Source organism: Neoarius graeffei, chromosome 26, assembly GCF_027579695.1.
Source record: "Neoarius graeffei isolate fNeoGra1 chromosome 26, fNeoGra1.pri, whole genome shotgun sequence".
In the NCBI taxonomy this organism is placed as follows: Eukaryota; Metazoa; Chordata; class Actinopteri; order Siluriformes; family Ariidae; genus Neoarius; species Neoarius graeffei.
Genome location: NC_083594.1, coordinates 55,013,705 through 55,034,799, shown reverse-complemented (window position 1 = coordinate 55,034,799; position 21,095 = coordinate 55,013,705). Strand labels below are relative to the sequence as shown.

Below are 21,095 nucleotides of genomic sequence, written 5' to 3'. Positions count from 1 at the left end.
GCGGAGTTTGCATGTTCTCCCCGTGTCCGCGTGGGTTTCCTCCGGGTGCTCCGGTTTCCCCCACAGTCCAAAGACATGCAGGTTAGGTTAACTGGTGACTCCAGCCCTGTGATGACCTGGCGACTTGTCCAGGGTGAACCCCGCCTTTCGCCCGTAGTCAGCTGGGATAGGCTCCAGCTCGCCCGCGACCCTGTAGAACAGGATAAAGCGGCTACAGATAATGAGATGAGATGAGTCTCCAGCGTCAGCGCTTTGTCACGGTCAGGGGTGAAGCTATAACTTTCAATGCAATTGCTGGCAAACTGCTGTGGTATAAGAAGAATAAAACACTTTGGGACATACTGCTATGGAAAAATAATCAAATTATTACATTGTGATAAAAGTAATTGTGCTTGCATCACATCAACCCAGCACTGATTGTTTTTCAATAATAACGTACCACAATGTGTGTTATTCCTTATGCATTAATCATAATCTCAAAAACTTGAAAGCAAGCAGCTACAAGAAGCTAAACAGAAGCAGATTGACTATTTGTCCCTCATGCCTCATTCTCTTGCTGTCTCTTCTCCAGATCTTTCTGGCTTTTAATCCGTCTCTCTGTGGCGTTAATGAGTCTGACCTTAAAGCTGCCAGCTCCTGCAGTGAGAAGACGAGAGAAAATGAGAGCTTCACCTTTCAGAGACATCTCACCTATCTGCCAATCAATCTCCATTTCTTTAAAACACTCTCCAGTTCCACATTGCCGTAGCTGTTCAGACACAAACTACAGCTAATACAAACAATATGGAACAATTTGAGAAGTCTCAAAAACAATGACATGACCTCACTTTACTAAGATGAGTTAATGTATCATGCACACTATATGTAACTTACTGTATAAACCGCTTCTCGGTGTGTGATCTAATCTTGTTTATGTCGAGTAAGCTTGTTCCGAGTTTAAAGGATTGAGTTTACAGACTTTTTGTCTTGGTAAAATGTTTGATACAGCCTCGAAGTCCAGAAGAATCCAGAATAATCAATAACAATCCAACTCAGTACAAGTTACAGATGAAAAACAGGGCCCTGTCCTATTATGTAATCAGACACAGGAGTTTGATAGTAAGTTTACTTCTGGTAACATATTTTATTCTGTGTGTGTAGAATTCCTGCAAACTCAGACTAGTTCGCTGTTATTAATATAATAAGACTATATTAATAGAAAGCATTTTAATGGCAGCTGCTCAAGTTTTTGTCATGGTGATAACACATCAGGGCTTTGGAAGTGGTGCAACCACTGTCCAGCAGCTGGAACTGAACAAACAAACTGGACAACTAAACACTTTTTCGACATATACTGTACATACGTCTGAGAGATATATTGGGCAGGGGTAGCTCAGGCTCTGGGTCACTGATTGGAGAGTCAGGGGATCGAGCCCCAGCACTATCAAGCTGCCACTGTTGGGCCCTTGGGCAAGGCCCCTCACCCTACTGGCTCAACCGAACCAGCAGGAAGAAGAGATGTTTTCGAGATATAAAGATGCAGACAACCTTCAGAGATCACACACCAGCTCATGAAGTCACAGCGGAAAACTGCCAAAAGAAAAATCCTCCCTTTTATGATAAAACTCATTCTGGATCAGGATGTGATTTCATTTAAGGAATTCAGTGTAGTTTTGAAATAAACAAACATGTTTACGTTAACGTTTTAAATCCCAGGTTTCCTTGAGGTATTACAGATATATTTATATTCTTTTTAGATCATAAAATTGCTCTTCGGTAATGGTTTAAAGCAGTGGCTCTCACAGTGGTGTATGTGATTTGATTCATTTCCACTGGTGGAAATCACAACCCATCGTAATCAAAATTTATTTACTTGTTTATTTATTTTTGAGCTCCTTTATTGTTTCACTGCTCACTTTAACTGTGGTTTATCCAAACCTCTATAACTGAAAAATCATTCGGACTGGACAACCCCTGGTTGAAGAAAGGCGTTTTAATTGTCGTGTCATCAGGTCTGTTTGGCCCCGCCCACTTTTTTGATTGACACATTACTTTTCGACTTACCAGTTGAATAAGGACAACATCTGCATATCAGTTTCAATTCCGCTTCAAACATCTCCTGTGTGTGAAGTTCTCGCCAATACTGACATGCTCCTCAGGATCCTCAGATGTTCTCTTCAACTCCACATCTGTGGAGCAGCGCAGCTTTAAAGTGCATATCACGGATAAATTCAGGAGCAAGATCAATGTAATTCTCCTATTTTATATTAAACTTTGGTCAAATATCTGTCACATTTTGCATTTTGTGCAATTTTTTTACCTTGCGCAATACCAGAAAAATTCAGTTGAAATCAAGCCATTTGAGGCGAATTGTTCCGCCTCTGAAAAAACTTGGCATTTGGATTTCCTAAGAAACATTGATTTTCGTGACGTCACGTGCAGGACTCCTCCCTCTGAATCCTACATCAGCGCTGGTTTGTTTATGAGAAAACGATCTGGTGGTTTTCTGCAAATTTCTTCAACGTTATCACATAATTATTAAAATGGTTAACAGATGTATCATAGGAGGGTGTAGCAACACCAATCATGATGGGATTAGTACTCAGCATTTCCCAAAAGACCGGACAACGAGAGAGAAATGGGAACGCTTCGTGTGAGGCACCCGGAAGTCGAGGGCCAAAGCAGAGCCGAGAAAAAGACCAAGAAAATCGATGATTCACAAGTTGACTGTTGCCAGGGTAAGAAATAAGACCCAGATAGCAAAAGGGCGTTGATTCGACGGGGAATCATCAGCATGTTCTTCGACCATACGCCATCGAATCATCGTGGATCACCGGCGTTGATTCAACACCGCTTTGCTCATACGAGTTTGCGTTGAAACGACGTTGAAAAGTGGATGGTGGCCGACGGAGAATAGACCCCCTTTCACCCTTTATTCAACTACGGATTTCGGTCGATTTATAGTTTAATTTTCGGCGATGATTCATCCAACTTTACTTCCTGTTTTATGTACAACAGGAAGGCTACAAATTAAGCAAAACAGGCTAAATTAAACTAGCTAACAATAAAGCATCGGGGCTCTTGCCTAGGATGAACACACACATGCATACTTCAACCATGAAAGTGAAACTTAATTTATATCAATGTGCGTAGGCTACGTCCTGTTTTATGTACAACAGGATATAAAAATGCATGCAACAATGCACCTCTCCTAATGTTTGTCAAGCTATCTAATGAGGCATAACTTTTAACATTTATAAGGAACAGAACACACTTGAACAAGTTCTTAGAAACATTTTATGATTTATTTATAATTTATAATTGTGGCCTATTCCTCCTGCGGCGCAGACACCTGTACATGGAAACAGAAAAACATAACCAAAATTAATTTGATGCAGCATTGTTAAAGAAAGTCAGCAGTAGGCTATGGGTTTCTAAATGCCTATTCTAAATGATAATCTTTAAAGTTCATGGCCGCGAGGCGCGACCCATGGCTACACAAAAGAACAGGTCAGCTCAAAACGACATGCGACCTAGGCCTACATGCTCGATTTAAACACTAAGTTTTCACTCCAACAAGACAAGTACTTCAAATCGTTTTTCGATTGAATAATGCATCTGCATTGTTGTTGTTTCAAATGGATACTAGTTGAGGGAAATTTCTCCAACGCATGATATGACTGAAGTTCATCATAACTTCTTAAACTGCTTGAAATTGTATTCGAAATTCCCTTTAATAGTGACTGAATAATGGTACGTACCAGATGTCCAGGGATGAATGAAAATGTAGCGTGGTCCAGTGTTTTTCTCAATGTTGTTTCAATGGTCCAAGCGTAACAGCAGGCCGATCCACAAGAGAGTCGCGATCCAACCGAGTGGTGTGGGAGTTTCACGTGCACCCAGGTATATAACGAAAATGACGTGCATCCAGTAAACAGCAGTGGTAATCGCACTGCATTATGGGACAGCGTGGGACATCCCCTACCAATGTTGAAAACTGGCCGGCAAAAGTGACGATGGTTCAACATCGTATATTCAACCTTCTCTGACGGTCGACAGATCAACCTTTACCCACGGTGATTCAACAGTGATAAATCGACCTTCTCCGACGGCGGAGAAATCGACGTTTCACGGCGCCGTTTCAGCGTTGATTTTCTGACTTACGACGGAAACCGACCATTCTGACCAAGAATCGGCGCCGTTTCAACGTCCCTCTGCTATCTGGGGAGAGACTAGACTCTAAATTAGGTGTTCCTGTGTTTGTGTGGTACACGGATAATGTTATTTACTGACACACAAAAGTAAACAACACGAAAGCGCTGGGTGATAATACACTTACATAGATTAGATAGAACTTTATTGATCCCTTTGGGAGGGTTCCCTCAGGGAAATTAAAAAGATACAGTCCACAGCCTGGTAAAAAGCAGCCAAAGTAGAGTCCAAAGTAGCATGATTAAAGTCCCCAAAAATGATGATAAATGCCTCAGGGTGCTGTGTCTGCAGCCTTGCTGTGACAGAGTGAATCCTCTCACATGCAGCGGCTGCGTCTGCCCTCGGAGGGACGTAAACACAGATGGTGATGCTAGCAGCTCCAAGTCCGGGCAACATAAGACTGTCTTTACGGAGAAATGTTCTGGGTTACACCAGTGGTTGTTCACGTAAAATGATGAGTCCCCCACCTTTGCCTTTCCCGCATGCTTTAGTGTCTCTTTCGGCTCTCACAGCAGTGAATCCCCGCAGGTCCTCGTTAGCATCCGGTACAAGGTGTGTTAGCCATGCCTCCGTAAAAATAAATAAAAGCTGCTCTCCTGGTAAATCTGCTGGTTGTTCAGTGCGGATAGCTTATCGACCTTATTCGGCAGCGAGTTCATATTCCCCATGATAATGGAGAGAATGGATGGTTTGTAGCGCCGCTGGTTGTCCGCTAGTCTAGCCTTTAGCTTAGCTCCGGCTTTGCAGCCCCTGGGTTTCCTCCTCAGCTCGGCCGGTATGGGGTGTCGTATCCCGGCTTGTCCCATTGTTTTCAGGGCCAGCAGCTTCTCTCTTGAATAAGCGAGAAAACTGGCTCCTGGTTGCGTGTTAAAGTTAAAAATATCCATGGGATATGAAGAAAAACACACGATGTCTTCGTAAGAACAGCAGAAAAGTAAAAAGGTGGAAAAAAAAGAGGTTTAAAGAACTAAAAACTACAGAGCTACTGGAGAGGCAGCCGTGTCACACAGCATCCAAGGTCACATTTTCTTTACATTTTACTTCACATGTATCAAGGGATATATGGCGTGTCAGGGCTTGAGATCTTGGGACCCGTCAAACACAGTAAACGTATCTACAACCCTGCTTAGCCGATTCCATGCGTGTAGCTTATGAAATCTTTCTCCTACAGTAGCCAGTACTCTTCTAAATGAAGAAATATATAAATACATAATAGTAATTAGAAAAATATGATTTATGTAACAGTAGATAGATGAGCATTGATGCATGAATCCATGGGTTTAGAAGCTCAGGCGACAATTTCACATTTCAATGCAAAATCGCTCGCTGCTCAACTTGGTCTACACAGACTGTGCACTGAAACCATGCAAGCTCTCGCAGCCTGCTGGCGGATCCGCACGTGACGTCACGAATCTGGCTCCAGACTCACTTGGGATTTTTCTAGACGCGTTTTATTTTTTTCTGCTGTAGACAGATGGCCTTGTGCAAAATTACCCTTCTGGTTGAGTGTGTAAAAGGGCCATACTTTCATATTTAAAAAAAACAAAACACGAAATTGGTCCAGGATATGCACTTTAAGCTTTCCATCACCTGAACAGATCTGGAGAATTTATTAGCCCTTGGACTTTTGGGTTGAAACAAAATTGTGGAGTTGGAAACTTCAAAACTGTCCAGGATCTAGAGTTGAGAAAAGCTCTGAAGCATACATCTGCCCTCTCATGGCCATGCTCTGTTTTAACAAGCACAAAATACTCCATGAAAAAAAGTCAATTTAGATGTTTTAAAATATTTAATAATTAAGATATGCGTATGAATCAACATTGTGACATCAAGTAAAAAATCAACATCACTGCATATGCAGCTAAGTGACTGTAAACATGAGTAAAGCAGAGACATCCTACTTCTAATTCAACATTATCACCGCCTTCGTTATTTCATGAGTATGCTCGTTAATACACACACAGCGCTTACTTGTGAGCTCACTGACAGGCAGATTTAGGACTTCCTTCTTGTTTACTCAGATGAACAAGCGTCACTGTAACAGAGCAACAGCATGCTGAGGCTGCAGCGATGTCACACTGAGGTTAGTATTTCTGATTTGACACGCAGAATCCTGAGTTGCTGGATTAGAAGCACATGCGAGAAGGAGGCCGAGGTCTCGGACAGGATGAGTTCCCTCAGCTCTTTGGTGTTTTTTTTTAAAAAACCTTAGGTGGAGAGATGAAGAGCAGGTGGAAATGCAATACACTGGGGTGCTTTAATAGAGAAAGACTGGCGTAAAGAGAGAGAGAGAGAGTGTGTGTGTGTGTGTGTGTGTGTGTGTGTGTGTGTGTGTCTAGGCCTCAGTGGTCAGGGCGGGAACACTGGCAAGAGCAGGGATGAGGGTCTCATAGATGTGGATGCCTTTGAGGAACACACCCTCACTGATGAACTCATTGTGGTCATGCAGCAGGATGGGGGTGTGGTTCATCGGAGAGAACCCGAGCGCAGGCAGATTCGCCTACACACACACACAGAGTCAGACAGAGATAGGGTAAGGTTTGGACAAACAGACAGACATTGTTATGTGAGACAGGTATCTGAGACGGGGTGGCACAGTGGTGTAGTGGTTAGCGCTGCCGCCTCACAGCAAGAAGGTCCTGGGTTCGAGCCCCGTGGCCGGCGAGGGCCTTTCTGTGTGGAGTTTGCATGTTCTCCCCGTGTCCGCGTGGGTTTCCTCCGGGTGCTCCGGTTTCCCCCACAGTCCAAAGACATGCAGGTTAGGTTAACTGGTGACTCTAAATTGAGCGTAGGTGTGAATGTGAGTGTGAATGGTTGTCTGTGTCTATGTGTCAGCCCTGTGATGACCTGGCGACTTGTCCAGGGTGAACCCCGCCTTTCACCCGTAGTCAGCTGGGATAGGCTCCAGCTCGCCTGCGACCCTGTAGAACGGGATAATGCGGCTACAGATAACGAGATGAGATGAGATGAGATGAGGTATGTGAGACATTTTGGCCAAACAGGGACAGAAAGAGATATCTAGATAAATAGATTTTTTTGGAAATGTACTTTGACAAGTATTGACAGACGGTTTGTGAAACAGCTAGATTTTCATCCGTCAGCATTTCTGAATCTTTTTCTAATTGAGTAAAACTCAAGACTTAAATACAAGATCTTGACACAAAGATAAAGCACAAAGTTAACGCCATCCAGTGGTCTGTGCAAGCTCATGATGCTCAGAGCAGGAAGAGGAGTGAGGAGGACTTGGACACCTACGGCTCTGATGAAGCGGCTGTCTGTGGCAGCGGGAAAAATTTCCTTCTTTAACGTCATGTTCCTGAGTGAGACACAGATAAAACAGAAAATAAATAAATAAATAAATAAATAAATGTCTCACTCATTCATACTGATATCCTATAATCACACTGCTGAGAGAGGACTTCAGTGTGTGTGTGTGTGTGTGTGTGTGTGTGTGTGTCAGGGTATCTGCACATTTTTCAAGTACAAATGTAAAAGACTTTTAAGACCTTTTCAAGACCTCTAAATGGAAAAATTAAGACTGTACCATGGAAAGAAAATGATAAATACGACAACTTAAAACTTTTCTACAATAGTTTTTTTTACTAACCTTAAGAAGAATGCACACAATTGGTGAACAACAGGGTGCATCAATGGCAACTGTTAGACATGCAAACAGCTGAAGCAAAGTCGTGTGTTTTGGGCCTGCAGAACTACTGTAGCAACAAGGAGAAGACTGGAGTTTACTGGAGAAAACACCTAGCCTGGCAAGCCAGACTAAGGCTACGTTCACACTGCAGGCTGAAGTGACTCAAATCCGATCTTTTCGCCCATATGTGACCTATATCCGATCTTTTATTGACAATATGAACGACACAGATCCGATTTTTTCAAATCCGACCCAGGCCGTTTGGATATGTGGTCCTAATTCCGATCCCTATCCGCTCTTTTCATATGCGACTTCAGTCTGAACCGCCAGGTCGCATTCATCCGACTTACACGTCATCAACAAGCCACAAACGTCACTATTCTGCGCTGAAGTAGACGGCGGGTCTCTCAAAAAAAGTTACAACAACATGGCGCATAATCACGGGCGCAGATAGAGGGGGGGACTCGTCCCACCCAGATTTAAATTCACCTCATTCGGTCCCCCCCACTTATAGGGAGGAAAAAATGTCTATGCTGTCTTTCTTTGCATAAGGCAAACCTCCCGGAAAAATCAAAAGACTAATTACCATTCGGTTTATTGAGGTGCACAGCAGTGTATACATAGTTGCAACAACTCACATAAAACAAAACAAAGACTGATATTCGGTTGGTTGAGCTGCACAGACTGCACAGGTTGCGAGCTCGAGCTTGGTTGCTATGGTTACTAACAACAAGTTTGACAGGCATATCGGGGTTGGGGTTGGTTTGCTGGCAGCTTTGTCCCCCCCAGTTCAAAAAACGTATCTGCGCCCCTGCGCATGACATCAATGCGAGGGACGCTTCGGGCTGTGAAGGTTCTGAATCTTCTCAATGGAAGGACGCAGAGGTTAGGGAGCTGATTTCCATTTGGGGGGATGCAGCTATTCAAGCTAGATTGGATGGGTCATACCGCAACCGGGCGGTTTTACTTCCGTAAACACTGGCCATGCTCACTGCGTGTGACGTCGTCGTATCCTGCAATGCGCATGCGGAACACTTTTAGGTCGCTTTTCATTCATACTGAGGATCACATACAAGTCGCATATATTTGTTAATGTGAACGACCTCACAAAAAAATCGGATTTCACAAAAAATCGGAATTGAGCATTAAGCCTTGCAGTGTGAACGTAGCGTAAATGTGAATATTTAGTCTGGCCTCGATCCGTAGACATTTCCGAAGCGGGTAGGAGGAACAAACCGCTGTCTTTCAAACTGTCTCTGTGCGTATAGGCCAACGCTCTGACCAATCAGTGCAACAGTGACTGTGACGTAGTCAGAGCGACAGAAAGCAGTGGGGGAGGCCTTGAAATTAAATAATTTTTCAAAATGCGTATTAATTAATAAACAGGTTCTAGATATTAAGAAGTTTGGAGATAATGACCACAAGTTTGGAGTCTGTACCACATACACATTTTTTTCCAAGTGTTTTTCAAGGGTTTGCTTGAACTGTTTTTGAGAGTTTTTATTTAGTGGTGTTTGGTGAAATAATTTCCCTTAAATTTAAAATAACGGGAAAATAAGAAACAATCAAAAAGTAATGTTTCAAAGCTGTTTATTAATTCTTCGTACTGCACAAACTAGCCCCATCCTTTTGGCTACGAGCGGAGCCAGCTGGTAGATCAGACTTTTGCCATAGCCGGTCGGCAAAACAGCGAAAACGTCCTTCTTGAAAAGGAATGAGCGGAGAGCCTCTTCCTGCTCATGTTTTAACGAAAACTCCAAGTCTAATTCTTCTAAAACTGATTCCAAAGCGGAGTCAAACGCGCGCTGTTCACTAGCCCAAAGCCATCTTTCCTGTGGCGCTTTCTCCAGTGTCGCGCAGCTTTGTCGTCACTCCTGCAAAAGCCCGCCCAAAGAATCCAAACAAAAACCTTGCGTTGTGATTGGCGTGCACGATTTGATGTCCGGGGTGTTTTTGTTTATATGGTGCGAGGCTAGACCCATTTGCTAGGCAAAAAATATTTTTGGCCGCTAGGCGGTTGGGTCTAGTTTACTAGGCTAGAAAACACCATGAATCATTTCAAAAACGAAAACAATAAACGGCAAGTAGAACCAGCTGAACAACCTTAGCCGGCATTATTTCAATCCCCAAAGATTATCTTTGATGATGCGTGATTTTGTGTCCGACAGCAAAAATCAGTCTGAGTGTCGTACAGTATACAGCTGGCTGAGGAAGTTCTCGTGTATCTTCTGCATTATAGCAGGTAACAGCATAAATCTGTTTATGCAGTCATACAATCATCAGAGCGTTACATAACTAAACTAATTATCATCAGTGCAATTGTTATATCAATGTTCATTATTCAAAAATAATAATAATCTATAATCCATGAATAATTGTTTGTATTACTACTACTACTACTACTACTACTAATAATAATAATAATAATAATAATAAACAACAACTTTTTTAATAATAAAAAAAAATTAACTCAATTTAACATTTTAATAATCACTACTTATTAGCTATACTAATTAATAATTAATAGCGTAGCAATTATTATAATTCAGTATTATTACTACTTAATTAATAAGAAGGGATTATCAAAATGTAATTTAATAATAAGTAGTAGTTATCAACTACTAAATTATGCTAAAATAGTGATTATTAAAATGCTATAAAATTGAGTTATAAGATTAGTTAAAATTATTATTAAAAAAGTAGTTATTATTATTATTAGTAGTAGTAGTAGTGATACAAACAATTATTCATGGATTATAGATAATTTGTTTTTAATAGTGAACATTGATAATTGAACTGATAATAATAACAATAATAACAACTATTACTAGTAGTATTATTGTTTATTAGTAGTAGTACAGTTATTTTATATCAATGTTCACTATTTTAAAAAAAATTATCTATAATCCATGAGTACATTTGTTTGTATTCTATCAATTACTACTTTTTAATAATTATTTGTAATAATTTTTAATAACTTAATTTTATAGCATTTAATAATCCCTAGTACTTATTAATCACTAATTCATAAGTAGTAATGATTAATAATCAATAATTACTATTACTACTAATTATTATTAGTGGTTGTTAATATTATTCTTATTATATTAAAAACACTGTTGTAGACGATAAGTAATAAAACTAAAAAACTTTTTGTACAAATTATTTTGTACTATATTTAGAATTATTGTATTTTCTGGAGTTCTTTTTTAATCGAGTTTTGAAATAAAGGTTGTTTATATATTTATATTAAACTTAGTACAATAAACAATGTTAATTATGTAAAAAAATGATGCCTATTATTATTATTAGTAGTAGTAGTAGTAGTATTTCCTATAAGTCCCAGTTTCCACCCGACTCTTGTGCGCATGCGCGAACCCCCCTGCGGTTCACTCCGGAGCGCTTGACCTCTAACACGCGCGCGCCTCGTGTCCGTGAAAAACCGGTTTCCCAGTGGGCGTGTCCCCAGCGCTGCGGTACCGTCTTTAAACACATTTGTGCGATCCAGCGCTTTTTATCGCAAACAATTCTTCTCCTTATTTTGGGGGTATTTGTCATCCCCCAACCACTTATTAAACAGACATCTTCCCATAAGCGCTTCCGGTTAGCGCTGTCGCCTCACAGCAAGAAGGTCCTGGGTTCGAGCCCCGGGGCCGGCGAGGGCCTTTCTGTGTGGAGTTTGCATGTTCTCCCCGTGTCCGCGTGGGTTTCCTCCGGGTGCTCCGGTTTCCCCCACAGTCCAAAGACATGCAGGTTAGGTTAACTGGTGACTCTAAATTGAGCGTAGGTGTGAGTGTGAATGGTTGTCTGTGTCTATGTGTCAGCCCTGTGATGACCTGGCGACTTGTCCAGGGTGAACCCCGCCTTTCACCCGTAGTCAGCTGGGATAGGCTCCAGCTTGCCTGCGACCCTGTAGAAGGATAAAGCGGCTACAGATAATGAGATGAGATATTGAGATCTTCCCATAATTATCAACGCTTTCTATCTCTCACTCTTCACAACCACCGCACCGCACCACACTTCCTCCAGTAGCCTCCTAACGTTAGTTCTTGATCTACAGAATGCATAGAAGACGCACAGAACCAATGCTGCCCCCAAAAGGTGCGCTGGTCACTTTTAAAATTATGGTTAAAAAAATACCCCAAACCGGATGGAGACATTTCACTCATTCGGTCCAATATTAAATTTAATACCTCCCTTTCGAAAATTCCAGTCATTCCAAACAATTTAAGATATTTTTAGGCCTTGAAAACTGAAAGTTGTATTTAAGACTTTTTAAGGACCTGCGGGAACCCTGTGTGTGTGTGTGTGTGTGTGTGTGTGTGTGTGCACGCGCATCCTTACATGGACTTGCATGTGGAGCTGAATGCTCTCCACCAGGGGTCGCTGTCCTCTGTGGACGTCGTGTTCTGAGTCATCGTTTTCTGTTAAGGAAGGAGGAACACAAACATGTTCACCAACCTGGAATCAGTGAAATGAAGTGACGGGGAAAATGAACAGCTGCTTACACACCTGAGCAAAACTGTACGTGACATCATCACCTGCTTCCTTACACCACGCTTTAATCTGCTCCTCAAACTCCTGCAGAAACACACATCTTTTCAGTCTGATGGATACTCGCTCTCGCTCTCTCACACACACACACACACACACACACACACACACCTGAAGGTTGACAGTGGGTGGGATTCTAATGTCGAAGCTGACATCCATCTCGGCAGGTACGACGTTGTAAGCCATGCCTCCTTTCACCATTGTCATGTTAACGGTGGTGACATCACCCAGTGTGAAACACTCATTCGCATCAAGTCTGAAAATGAAACACACCAAATCAGTCCGACACACACACACTTGAAGAGTCTTCACTGTCTGATCTCACTCACCGCTGTCTCTCTCTCTCTCTGAAATCCAGGAAGAAATTAATGACCCGGCGCTGAAAAACAGCACAGAGGGTCAGACAGCTGTCTTACTGTCTTCGCAGAGACAGACAGACAGACAGACAGACAGACAAGCAGGTGTAAATATATAGAAAAAAACAGTGAGTCAGACAGAGACTGTCAGAATGACAGTCAGATTGGCATTTAAAACTGATCTACAGTCAGATGGAAAGACAGGCAGAGAGAGAGAGAGAGAGAGAGAGAGAGAGACAGACAGACAGACAGGTAGATGGTTAAGAAGACAGTGAGACAGATTATGAAGACAGAAAATCAAGAGACAGACAGACAGACAGACAAGCAGACTGACAAAGTGAGACAGAATCAGTTCAGCGGTTCGATAGATCCACATTCAGATTAACAGTAAGGCAGCAGGGCCATAGAAGGTTCACGCTGCACGCTGCATGCTGCACGCTACACGTTCACGTGAAGAACCGGACCCTGGGCCATTAAACTTCATGCTTGGATGTTCACGTGTTGCGTCTGTTCTACTTTGACCGAGTAACCAACAATATGGACTCTTCGGATGACGACGATTGCCTCATTCTGCTTTTACTGAGACAGAGGAAGAGAAAAAGGAACAGAATTTGGAGCCGAGAACACTTCCTTCTGAGAGAAACCCGTGGTGAATTTCACCGAACATTCTATAATCTGCTTGACAATCCCGATGAAGAACTATTTTTCAATTATACCATTCAATTATATTTTTTCTGAAGTTTTCCCCTGAAAGCATAGAGTTATCTCCCTAGACCCGTTCTGATTGGCTGGCGCGGCGGTGACCGCATGCATTGACTGGAATTTCCATCTTCACGCCTAGAAAAAAGTGTGCATGTTCATTTCACGCTTCACGCGTGAAGTGTGCAGCGTGCAGCGTGAACGCCGTTCTAAGGCCCAGAGCAAGTCATGCTACGTTTGTCCACTTTTCTTTACACGCGTGTAGCGTGTAGTGTGCAGCATGCAGCGTGAACCTTCTATGGCCCAGCTGCCTAAGAGAAAGACAGGTAGAGAAACAGACAGGTTGATGCGACAAAAGACAGTGAGACAGACAAATTGTTGAGACAGAAAAGCAAAAAGAAAGATGGTTCGAAAGACAGACAAACAGATCAAGTCCAATACAGTCAAGTTGTTCAGCAGACAATTAGACAGGCAGAGAGACAGACAGATAAATACATGCGTCATGTGTGACTGACCAGTTTTTCAGCAGCTGTGTTTTCCACAAACCTGGAGCCATGACCCGGACTGCCTGGACACCGAACAGTCACCCCTACACACACACACACACACACACAGTGAGTAGTGGAGACAGTCACGATCTCAGACACTGATTATGAGAGGAGATTCACTTACACCAAGGATTCTTCTCTCCATAAAACACTGTGAAGGTTTCTGTGGGATTGGCTAGACCTGAAACAAACAAACGTGTGTGTATATATATATATATATATAAAAAAAAAAAAAAAAGTGTGTGTGTGTGTGTGTATGAAACACACACACACACACACACACACACACACACACACACACACACACACACACACAGCTGAGTGTAAATGAGTGCACCCCCTTTGAAAAGTAACATTTTAAACAATATCTCAGTGAACACAAACCATTTCCAAAATGTTGACAAGACAGTTTAATATAACATCTGTTTAACTTATAACGGGAAAGTAATGTTAATAATATAACTTAGATTACACATTTTTCAGTTTTACTCAAATTAGGGTGGTGCAAAAATGAGTACACCCCACAACAAAAGCTACTACATCTAGTACTTTGTATGGCCTCCATGATTTTTAATGACAGCACCAAGTCTTCTAGGCATGGAATGAACAAGTTGGTGACATTTTGTAACATCAGTCTTTTTCCATTCTTCAACAACGACCTCTTTTAGTGACTGGATGCTGGATGGAGAGCGATGCTCAACTTGTCTCTTCAGAATTCCCCAAAGAAAATAATTTCTTTACACCACAAAGGTGAAGGCTACACGAAGATCAGCAAAGCTTTACTTATCAGTCAGAATACTGTAGCAAAAGTGGTACAAAAACTTAAGAAGGATGGAACTGCAACCATCTCACAGAGACGTCCAGGTCGTCCACGGAAGTTAACACCTCGACAGGAGCGTCTTCTGATGAGAAGGGTTGAAGAAAATCGGCATGCAAGTTCACTGCAGTTATCTAAAGAAGTAGAAAGCCAAACTGGGGTGACTATTTCCTGTGACACAATACGGCGTACGCTGCAGAGGAATGGCATGCATGGATGCCGTCCACAAAAGAAGCCCCTCCTAAAGCCCAGGCACAAAAAAGCCCGCCTAGAGTTTGCCAGGGCCCATGCTGACAAAGATGAAGACTACTGGGACTCTATACTCTGGAGTGATGAGACCAAGATAAATGTTTTTGGAACTGATGGCTTCAAAACTGTATGGCGTCGCAAAGGTGAGGAATACAAAGAAAAATGCCTGGTGCCTACAGTGAAACATGGTGGTGGCAGTGTCCTTATATGGGGCTGCATGAGTGCTGCTGGTGTCGAGGAGCTGCATTTCACTGATGGCATCATGAATTCAGACGTATTGCTCTATACTGAAAGAGAAGATGCTACCATCACTCCGTGCCCTTGGTCATCGTGCACTTTTCCAACATGACAATGATCCTAAACACACATCTAAGGCCACTGTTGGATTTCTGAAGAAGAACAGGGTGAAAGTGATTCAGTGGCCAAGTATGTCTCCTGATCCGAACCCAATCGAACACCTATGGGGAATTCTGAAGAGACAAGTTGAGCATCACTCTCCATCCAGCATCCAGTCACTAAAAGAGGTCGTTGTTGAAAATGTGTTACTCATTTACCCTCATCCAAAGCAAAGCCAACATTGAGCTTGTGAAACTCCGGGTGCTTTATAAACGCCTCCATTCCTTTCAGACCGCCGATCTCTTCATCTGAAAAGGAAAACAAAACAAAAAACCCCAGATTGATATTTTTTGTGCAGTCAGGTCATGATTGCACAGAGAACATTGATTATTTAAAATAGATTTTATACCATGAACTGCATGATCTAAATCTTTGTTTTTTCAACACCACAGTGCTGTGAGAGATCCCGAGGAGCTGAACTCGTGGCAAATTCAAAGAAGCCACACACTGTGGCAGAGACATTAATATCACGAGCCTACAAAGCCACTGTGAACACCATGCTGGGCCCAGATGCAGTGAAAGAAACTGCTGAAGATAACACGATTGCCAGACGTGTTGTTGACAAATCTGCAGACATCCAAAGTGTTGTTTTGAAGATGCGTTCCAGTGGGAAATCTGTCCTGCAACTTGTCAGTGGACGTGCTCAAGAATTTTCCCATAGTGCGCTTTGTGAATGGAGACACCATCAGAAAAAATCCCCCCCTCATGCATCGTCTGAAAAACAACAGGGAGGAAATTTTTTGGGTCTCTTCAACAGATCTCCAACAAAGAGGACTTCAGTGGGACAACTGCATCAATGTCTGCAGTTATCATCACTGCATGCACCTACAAGGGCTTCGTTATAAACTCAGATGTTGTTGGTCACACACCATGAGGCTCTTGTTCCCAAGACTGTCCCAGTGGACCTTGCTAAGGTGTTGGATGGTGTCAGGTATTTGGTAAACTTTGTCTCAACAAGACCTCTGAAAAGCAACTCCTCGCAACTTTATATGAGGAGACTGGAGCGGAGCATCAGGCCTCACTGCTCCACACAGAGGTCCGATGGTTGTCTCATGGAAAGTGCTGGCCTGCATGTCCAAGTCGAGGGAGGAACTGAAATCCTTTTTAACTGATGAGAAATGTGATGAGACAAAGCTGCTTCCAAGTGATGAACAGTGTGCAAGGCTCACAGTTCTGAATGAACTGAATACACGCATTGAAGGCTGAAGCCAAACTCTGCTCACAAGCACAGACCAAATCAGAACATTCTGTACAAAGGCCTCCCTCTGGCACAAACATCTGGAAAGGGCCACTGCTGAAATGTTCGCCCAAAAACGGCAGAGACAGGTCAACACTGCTGCGCTGGGTAGGATAACAGGTAAGGATTTAAAAAACACTTGGAGACATTTTTTATTCCCCCTCAGCCTCCGTCCAATCACTTAACTGGGTTCAGAACCCAATCAGCTCAGCAGGAGTTTTTGGAAAAGGACAGGAGTCTGCTGGAGCAAGAGAAATGAACTGAACTGAGATAAGACTGTGGTTTAAAAATTAGCTACAGTCTCATTTGATTCGGCACAGGTTTTACACCAGATGCCCTTCCTGACACAACCCTCTCCAATCTATCTGGGCATTAAGTACATACTGGCTTGTGCAACCCCAGTGGCTGGGTGTTTTACCTAACCAGCATGTCTTTGGACTGTGGGGGGAAACCAGGGCACCCGGAGGAAACCCACACAGAGACGTTAGAACATGCAAACTCCACACAGAAAGGCCCCTGTCGGCCATGAACCCGGAACCTTCGTGTTGTGAGTCGACAGCGCTAACCACTACACCACCGTGCCGCCCATGTATTTCATCACACAGGTTTTTCATGTCAGAATCAGAATCACTTTTCATGCCAGGTATGTGAACACACACAAGGAATTTGACTCCGGTTTCACTTAGCTCTCTTAGTACAAACAGATTAAAAAAAAAAAAAAAAGCGTAGACAAAAAACAAAACAAAAAGCTATGTACATGTAGAATCTTTTGGTGCAAAATGGTGCATAGTGCAAGGATGACTTAGTAAATATAAATATACAGTGTACACAGAATGACAGGACGAGTGTGCAGATATTTCACAGTTGATGTTACTGATATTTGAGTCCGGTTTTAGCTGTTCATCGTAGAAACAGCCTGAGGGGGAAAAAACAAACAAACAAACAACCTGTTCTTGTGTCTGGTAGTTTTTGCATACAGTGATCTGTAGCATCTCCCAGAGGGGAGAAGTTTAATCAATTTGTGACCAGGGTGTGATGGGTCTGCAGAGATGTTACCTGCCCGTTTCCTGACTCTGGACAGGTACAGGTCTTGGATGGAGGACAGGCTGACACCAATAATTTTCTCTGCAGACCTTATTGTCCGTTGCAGTCTGTTCTTGTCCTGCTTGGTGACCAATCCAAACCAAGACAGTGATGGAACAGCAGAGAACAGACTGAATGATGGCAGAGTAGAATTGTGTCAGCAGCTCCTTAGACAGGTTGAGCTTCCTGAGCTGGCGCAGAAAGTACAACCTCTGCTGGGCCTTTTTGATGATGGTGACTGTGTTGGTCTCCCACTTCAGGTCCCGGGAGATTGTGGAGCCCAGAAACCTGAAGGTTTCAACAGCAGTCACAGTGTTGTTGGCGATGGTTATGGGCGGCAGTGTGTGTGTGTGTGTGTGTGGGGGGGGGGGGTGTCCTCCTAAAGTCCACGGTTATCTCCACAGTTTTGAGCGTGTTCAGCTCCAGATTGTTCTGACCGCACCAACAGACCAGCCATTCAACCTCCCGTCTGTATGCAGACTTGTCACTGTCTCGGATGAGGCCGATGACCGTTGTGTCGTCTGCAAATTTCAGGAGTTTAACAGATGGGTCTCTTGAGGTGCAGTCGTTGGTGTAAAGGGAGAATAGCAGTGGGGAGAGCACACACCCCTGGGGGGGGCGCCAGTGCTGATAGTCCGGGTGCTGGATGTGATGCTCCCCAGCTTCACTTGCTGCTTCCTGTCAGTCAGGAAGTTTATAATCCACTGACAGGTGGAGGAGGGCACAATGAGCTGGGTGAGCTTGGTGTGGATGTCTGGAACAATGGTGTTGAACGCCGAACTGAAGCCTACAAACAGGATCCTGGCGTACATCCCTGCAGAGTCAAGGTGTTGCAGGATGTAGTGCAGTCCCATATTGATTGCATCATCCGCTGACCTGTTTGCCTGGTAGGCAAACTGCAGGGGGTCCAGCGTCTGCAGGGTCTACGATGTCCTTCAGTTGTGACACCACCAGTCTCTTGAAGGACTTCATGACTACAGATGTGAGGACTACAGGCCTGTAGTCATTCAGTCCTGTGATGGTGGTTTTCTTGGGAACCGGGATTATTGTGGAGTGTTTGAAGCATGAGGGCACTTCACGCAGCTCCAGGGATCTATTGAAGATCTGGGTGAAGATGGGGGCCAGCTGATCAGCACAGACCTTCAGACAGGAGGGTGACACACCATCTGGGCTGGGTGCCTTCCTGATCTTCTGTCTGCGAAAAAGCTGACAAACATCCTCTTCACAGATGTCTGTGAAGATTCTCAGTCATCCAGGTCATAGTAAACTGTGGGTGGTAAAAGAGAGCAACTGGACTTGCTTGATCACAGATCTTGAATGCTGGTGTGGGGTCAGAGGCGAGAGGAGGCAGAACAGCAGGGGGTGTAAATGGTGTCAAATCTGCAGAAGAACACATTCAACTCATCAGCCAGTTGATGGTTCATTGCAGTGTTGGGGGATGGTCTCCTGTAGCTGGTGATATTCTTCAGGCCTATCCACACTGACGCTGGATTGTTGGCTGAAAGGCTGTTGTGGCAGCGGGGGCGTGGTCAAGCGTCGGTCAGTGACTGGAGGGTGGAGTCAGGGAAGGTAAGTGGCAGAATCACTGCACCTGGTGTTGGTTAATCTGTGTTTGTCTTCCCCAGTGACCGCGCCCTATATGAGGGGAGAGAGAGAGAGAGAGAGAGAGAGAGAGAGAGCAGAGGAAGGAAGCTCTCTCCCCAACCAGACGACTGGTGTGTGTGCATGCGTATGAATAGTTTAAAGCTGAAAAGCTAAAATAAAAGTGTTTGTTAAACTGAATTCTGGCCTGCCGTCTTTCTGTGCTCCACCCACATGAACTGCTACAGTGGTGCCGAAACCCAGGATCAAGCACAGGAAAAAGAACAGCCCCATGGAGTCCTCCCCCTTCGCGGACCTGGTCCACGCCCTCGCCACGGCCCAGCAGAGCCAGCACCAGGCGCTAGTCACCCTCCGAAAGGAGCAGGAGCACCGGTACGAGGCCCTGGTGCTGGTGCAGCAAGGAGACCGACAGGCGTTCCGGCACCTCCTCATGTCGGCAGGGTCCACCACCTCCACGGGCCCTTCTCCCTTCACCCTCACTAAGACGGGCCCGCATGACGACCCCGAGGCCTTCATCACACTCTTCGAGCAGGCAGCAGAGGCCTCGGGCTGGCCGGTGGAACAGCGCGCGGCGCGCCTCCTCCCCCTGCCAACAGGCGAGGCGCAGCTGGCCACGCTACAGCTCCCCGCCGACTGACAGCTGGTCTACGCGGACCTTCGCCAGGCCATCCTCCAGCGGGTGGGGCGCACCCCTGAACAACAGCATCAGCGCTTCCGCGCTCTGCGTCTGGAGGAAGTCGGCCGGCCATTCGCATTTGGCCAGCAGCTTCGGGACACCTGCTGGCAGTGGTTGAGGGCCGACAACCGCGACGCCGAGGGGATCATCGATCAGGTGGTATTGGAGCAGTTCATCGCTGGATCAGGCCATTGAGTTGGCGGAGGACCATTTGGCGGCTGTTCCGATGGCAGGACAGTGGACATCCTCTTCTTCCCTCTTCTCCCCCTCCTCCTGTGTCTCGTCCTCACCCCGTTCCCCCACCGCGGAGGTGGGGGCCGGCCCAGCCAGCTCGTCGCACCCGCGGTGCCCTCCCGTTTTTCCCTTCTGTGTCTGTCTCCCCCCCCAGGTGAGTGAGCCCCCGAGCGCCGGTGCAGAGAGGAAGCCTGGGCCGGTTTGCTGGCGCTGCGGGGAGCCGGGCCACCTCCGACAGCAGTGCTCGGTGATGGAAGTGGGCACGGTGGTTTGGATCCCCGACGCGCCAGGAGCCGCCCTCGATCGGGCTGGAGCATATCGCATACCGGTGAGTACCCAAGGGGATACATATCAGGCTTTGATGGACTCTGGCTGTAATCAGACCTCAATTCACCAAAGCCTGGTGCAAGACGAGGCATTGGGGGGGGGAGCACAGTTGGTGAAGGTGTTGTGTGTGCATGGGGATGTTCACAGCTACCCTTTAGTGTTGGTCCATATTCTTTTTCGAGGGGGAAAATTTAGAGTAAAGGCGGCAGTTAATCCTCGCCTTACCCACTCGATAATTTTGGGGACTGATTGGCCGGGATTCGGGGAGTTAATGAGCCATCTAGTGAAGAGTGGGTCCTGCTGTAGTTTAGCAGGGGGAGGTCCCGGTGTCACTTTGGCGGGAGCAGCTGTCACAGAGCCGTCTACGTCATCTCCGCGTCAGAGTGAGAAGCAGCAGGCTCCTCCTCCCTCTCTCGGGGAATCCCTTGGGGATTTCCCGTTAGAGCAATTGTGAGACGAGTCCTTCCCCTATTTTTCTAT

At 44.7% G+C, this 21,095-nt stretch overlaps 1 protein-coding gene across 2 annotated transcripts in view; it reads right to left on the bottom strand.

Moving 5' to 3' along the window:
• Positions 1-5,961: 5,961 nt before the first annotated feature.
• LOC132874248 (aminoacylase-1A-like) overlaps positions 5,962-21,095 on the bottom strand; it is a 29,901-nt gene continuing 14,767 nt past the window's right edge. For both annotated transcript variants that reach the window (XM_060910262.1, XM_060910261.1), the window contains 9 exons: positions 15,615-15,704; positions 14,119-14,175; positions 13,962-14,035; positions 12,721-12,770; positions 12,503-12,647; positions 12,350-12,418; positions 12,182-12,261; positions 7,447-7,507; positions 5,962-6,691 (listed from right to left, as the gene is read on the bottom strand). In XM_060910262.1, coding sequence (XP_060766245.1) covers positions 6,527-6,691; positions 7,447-7,507; positions 12,182-12,261; positions 12,350-12,418; positions 12,503-12,647; positions 12,721-12,770; positions 13,962-14,035; positions 14,119-14,175; positions 15,615-15,704 — 791 coding nt within the window. In that variant the 3' untranslated portion in view covers positions 5,962-6,526. The remainder of the gene's footprint in view (positions 6,692-7,446; positions 7,508-12,181; positions 12,262-12,349; positions 12,419-12,502; positions 12,648-12,720; positions 12,771-13,961; positions 14,036-14,118; positions 14,176-15,614; positions 15,705-21,095) is intronic.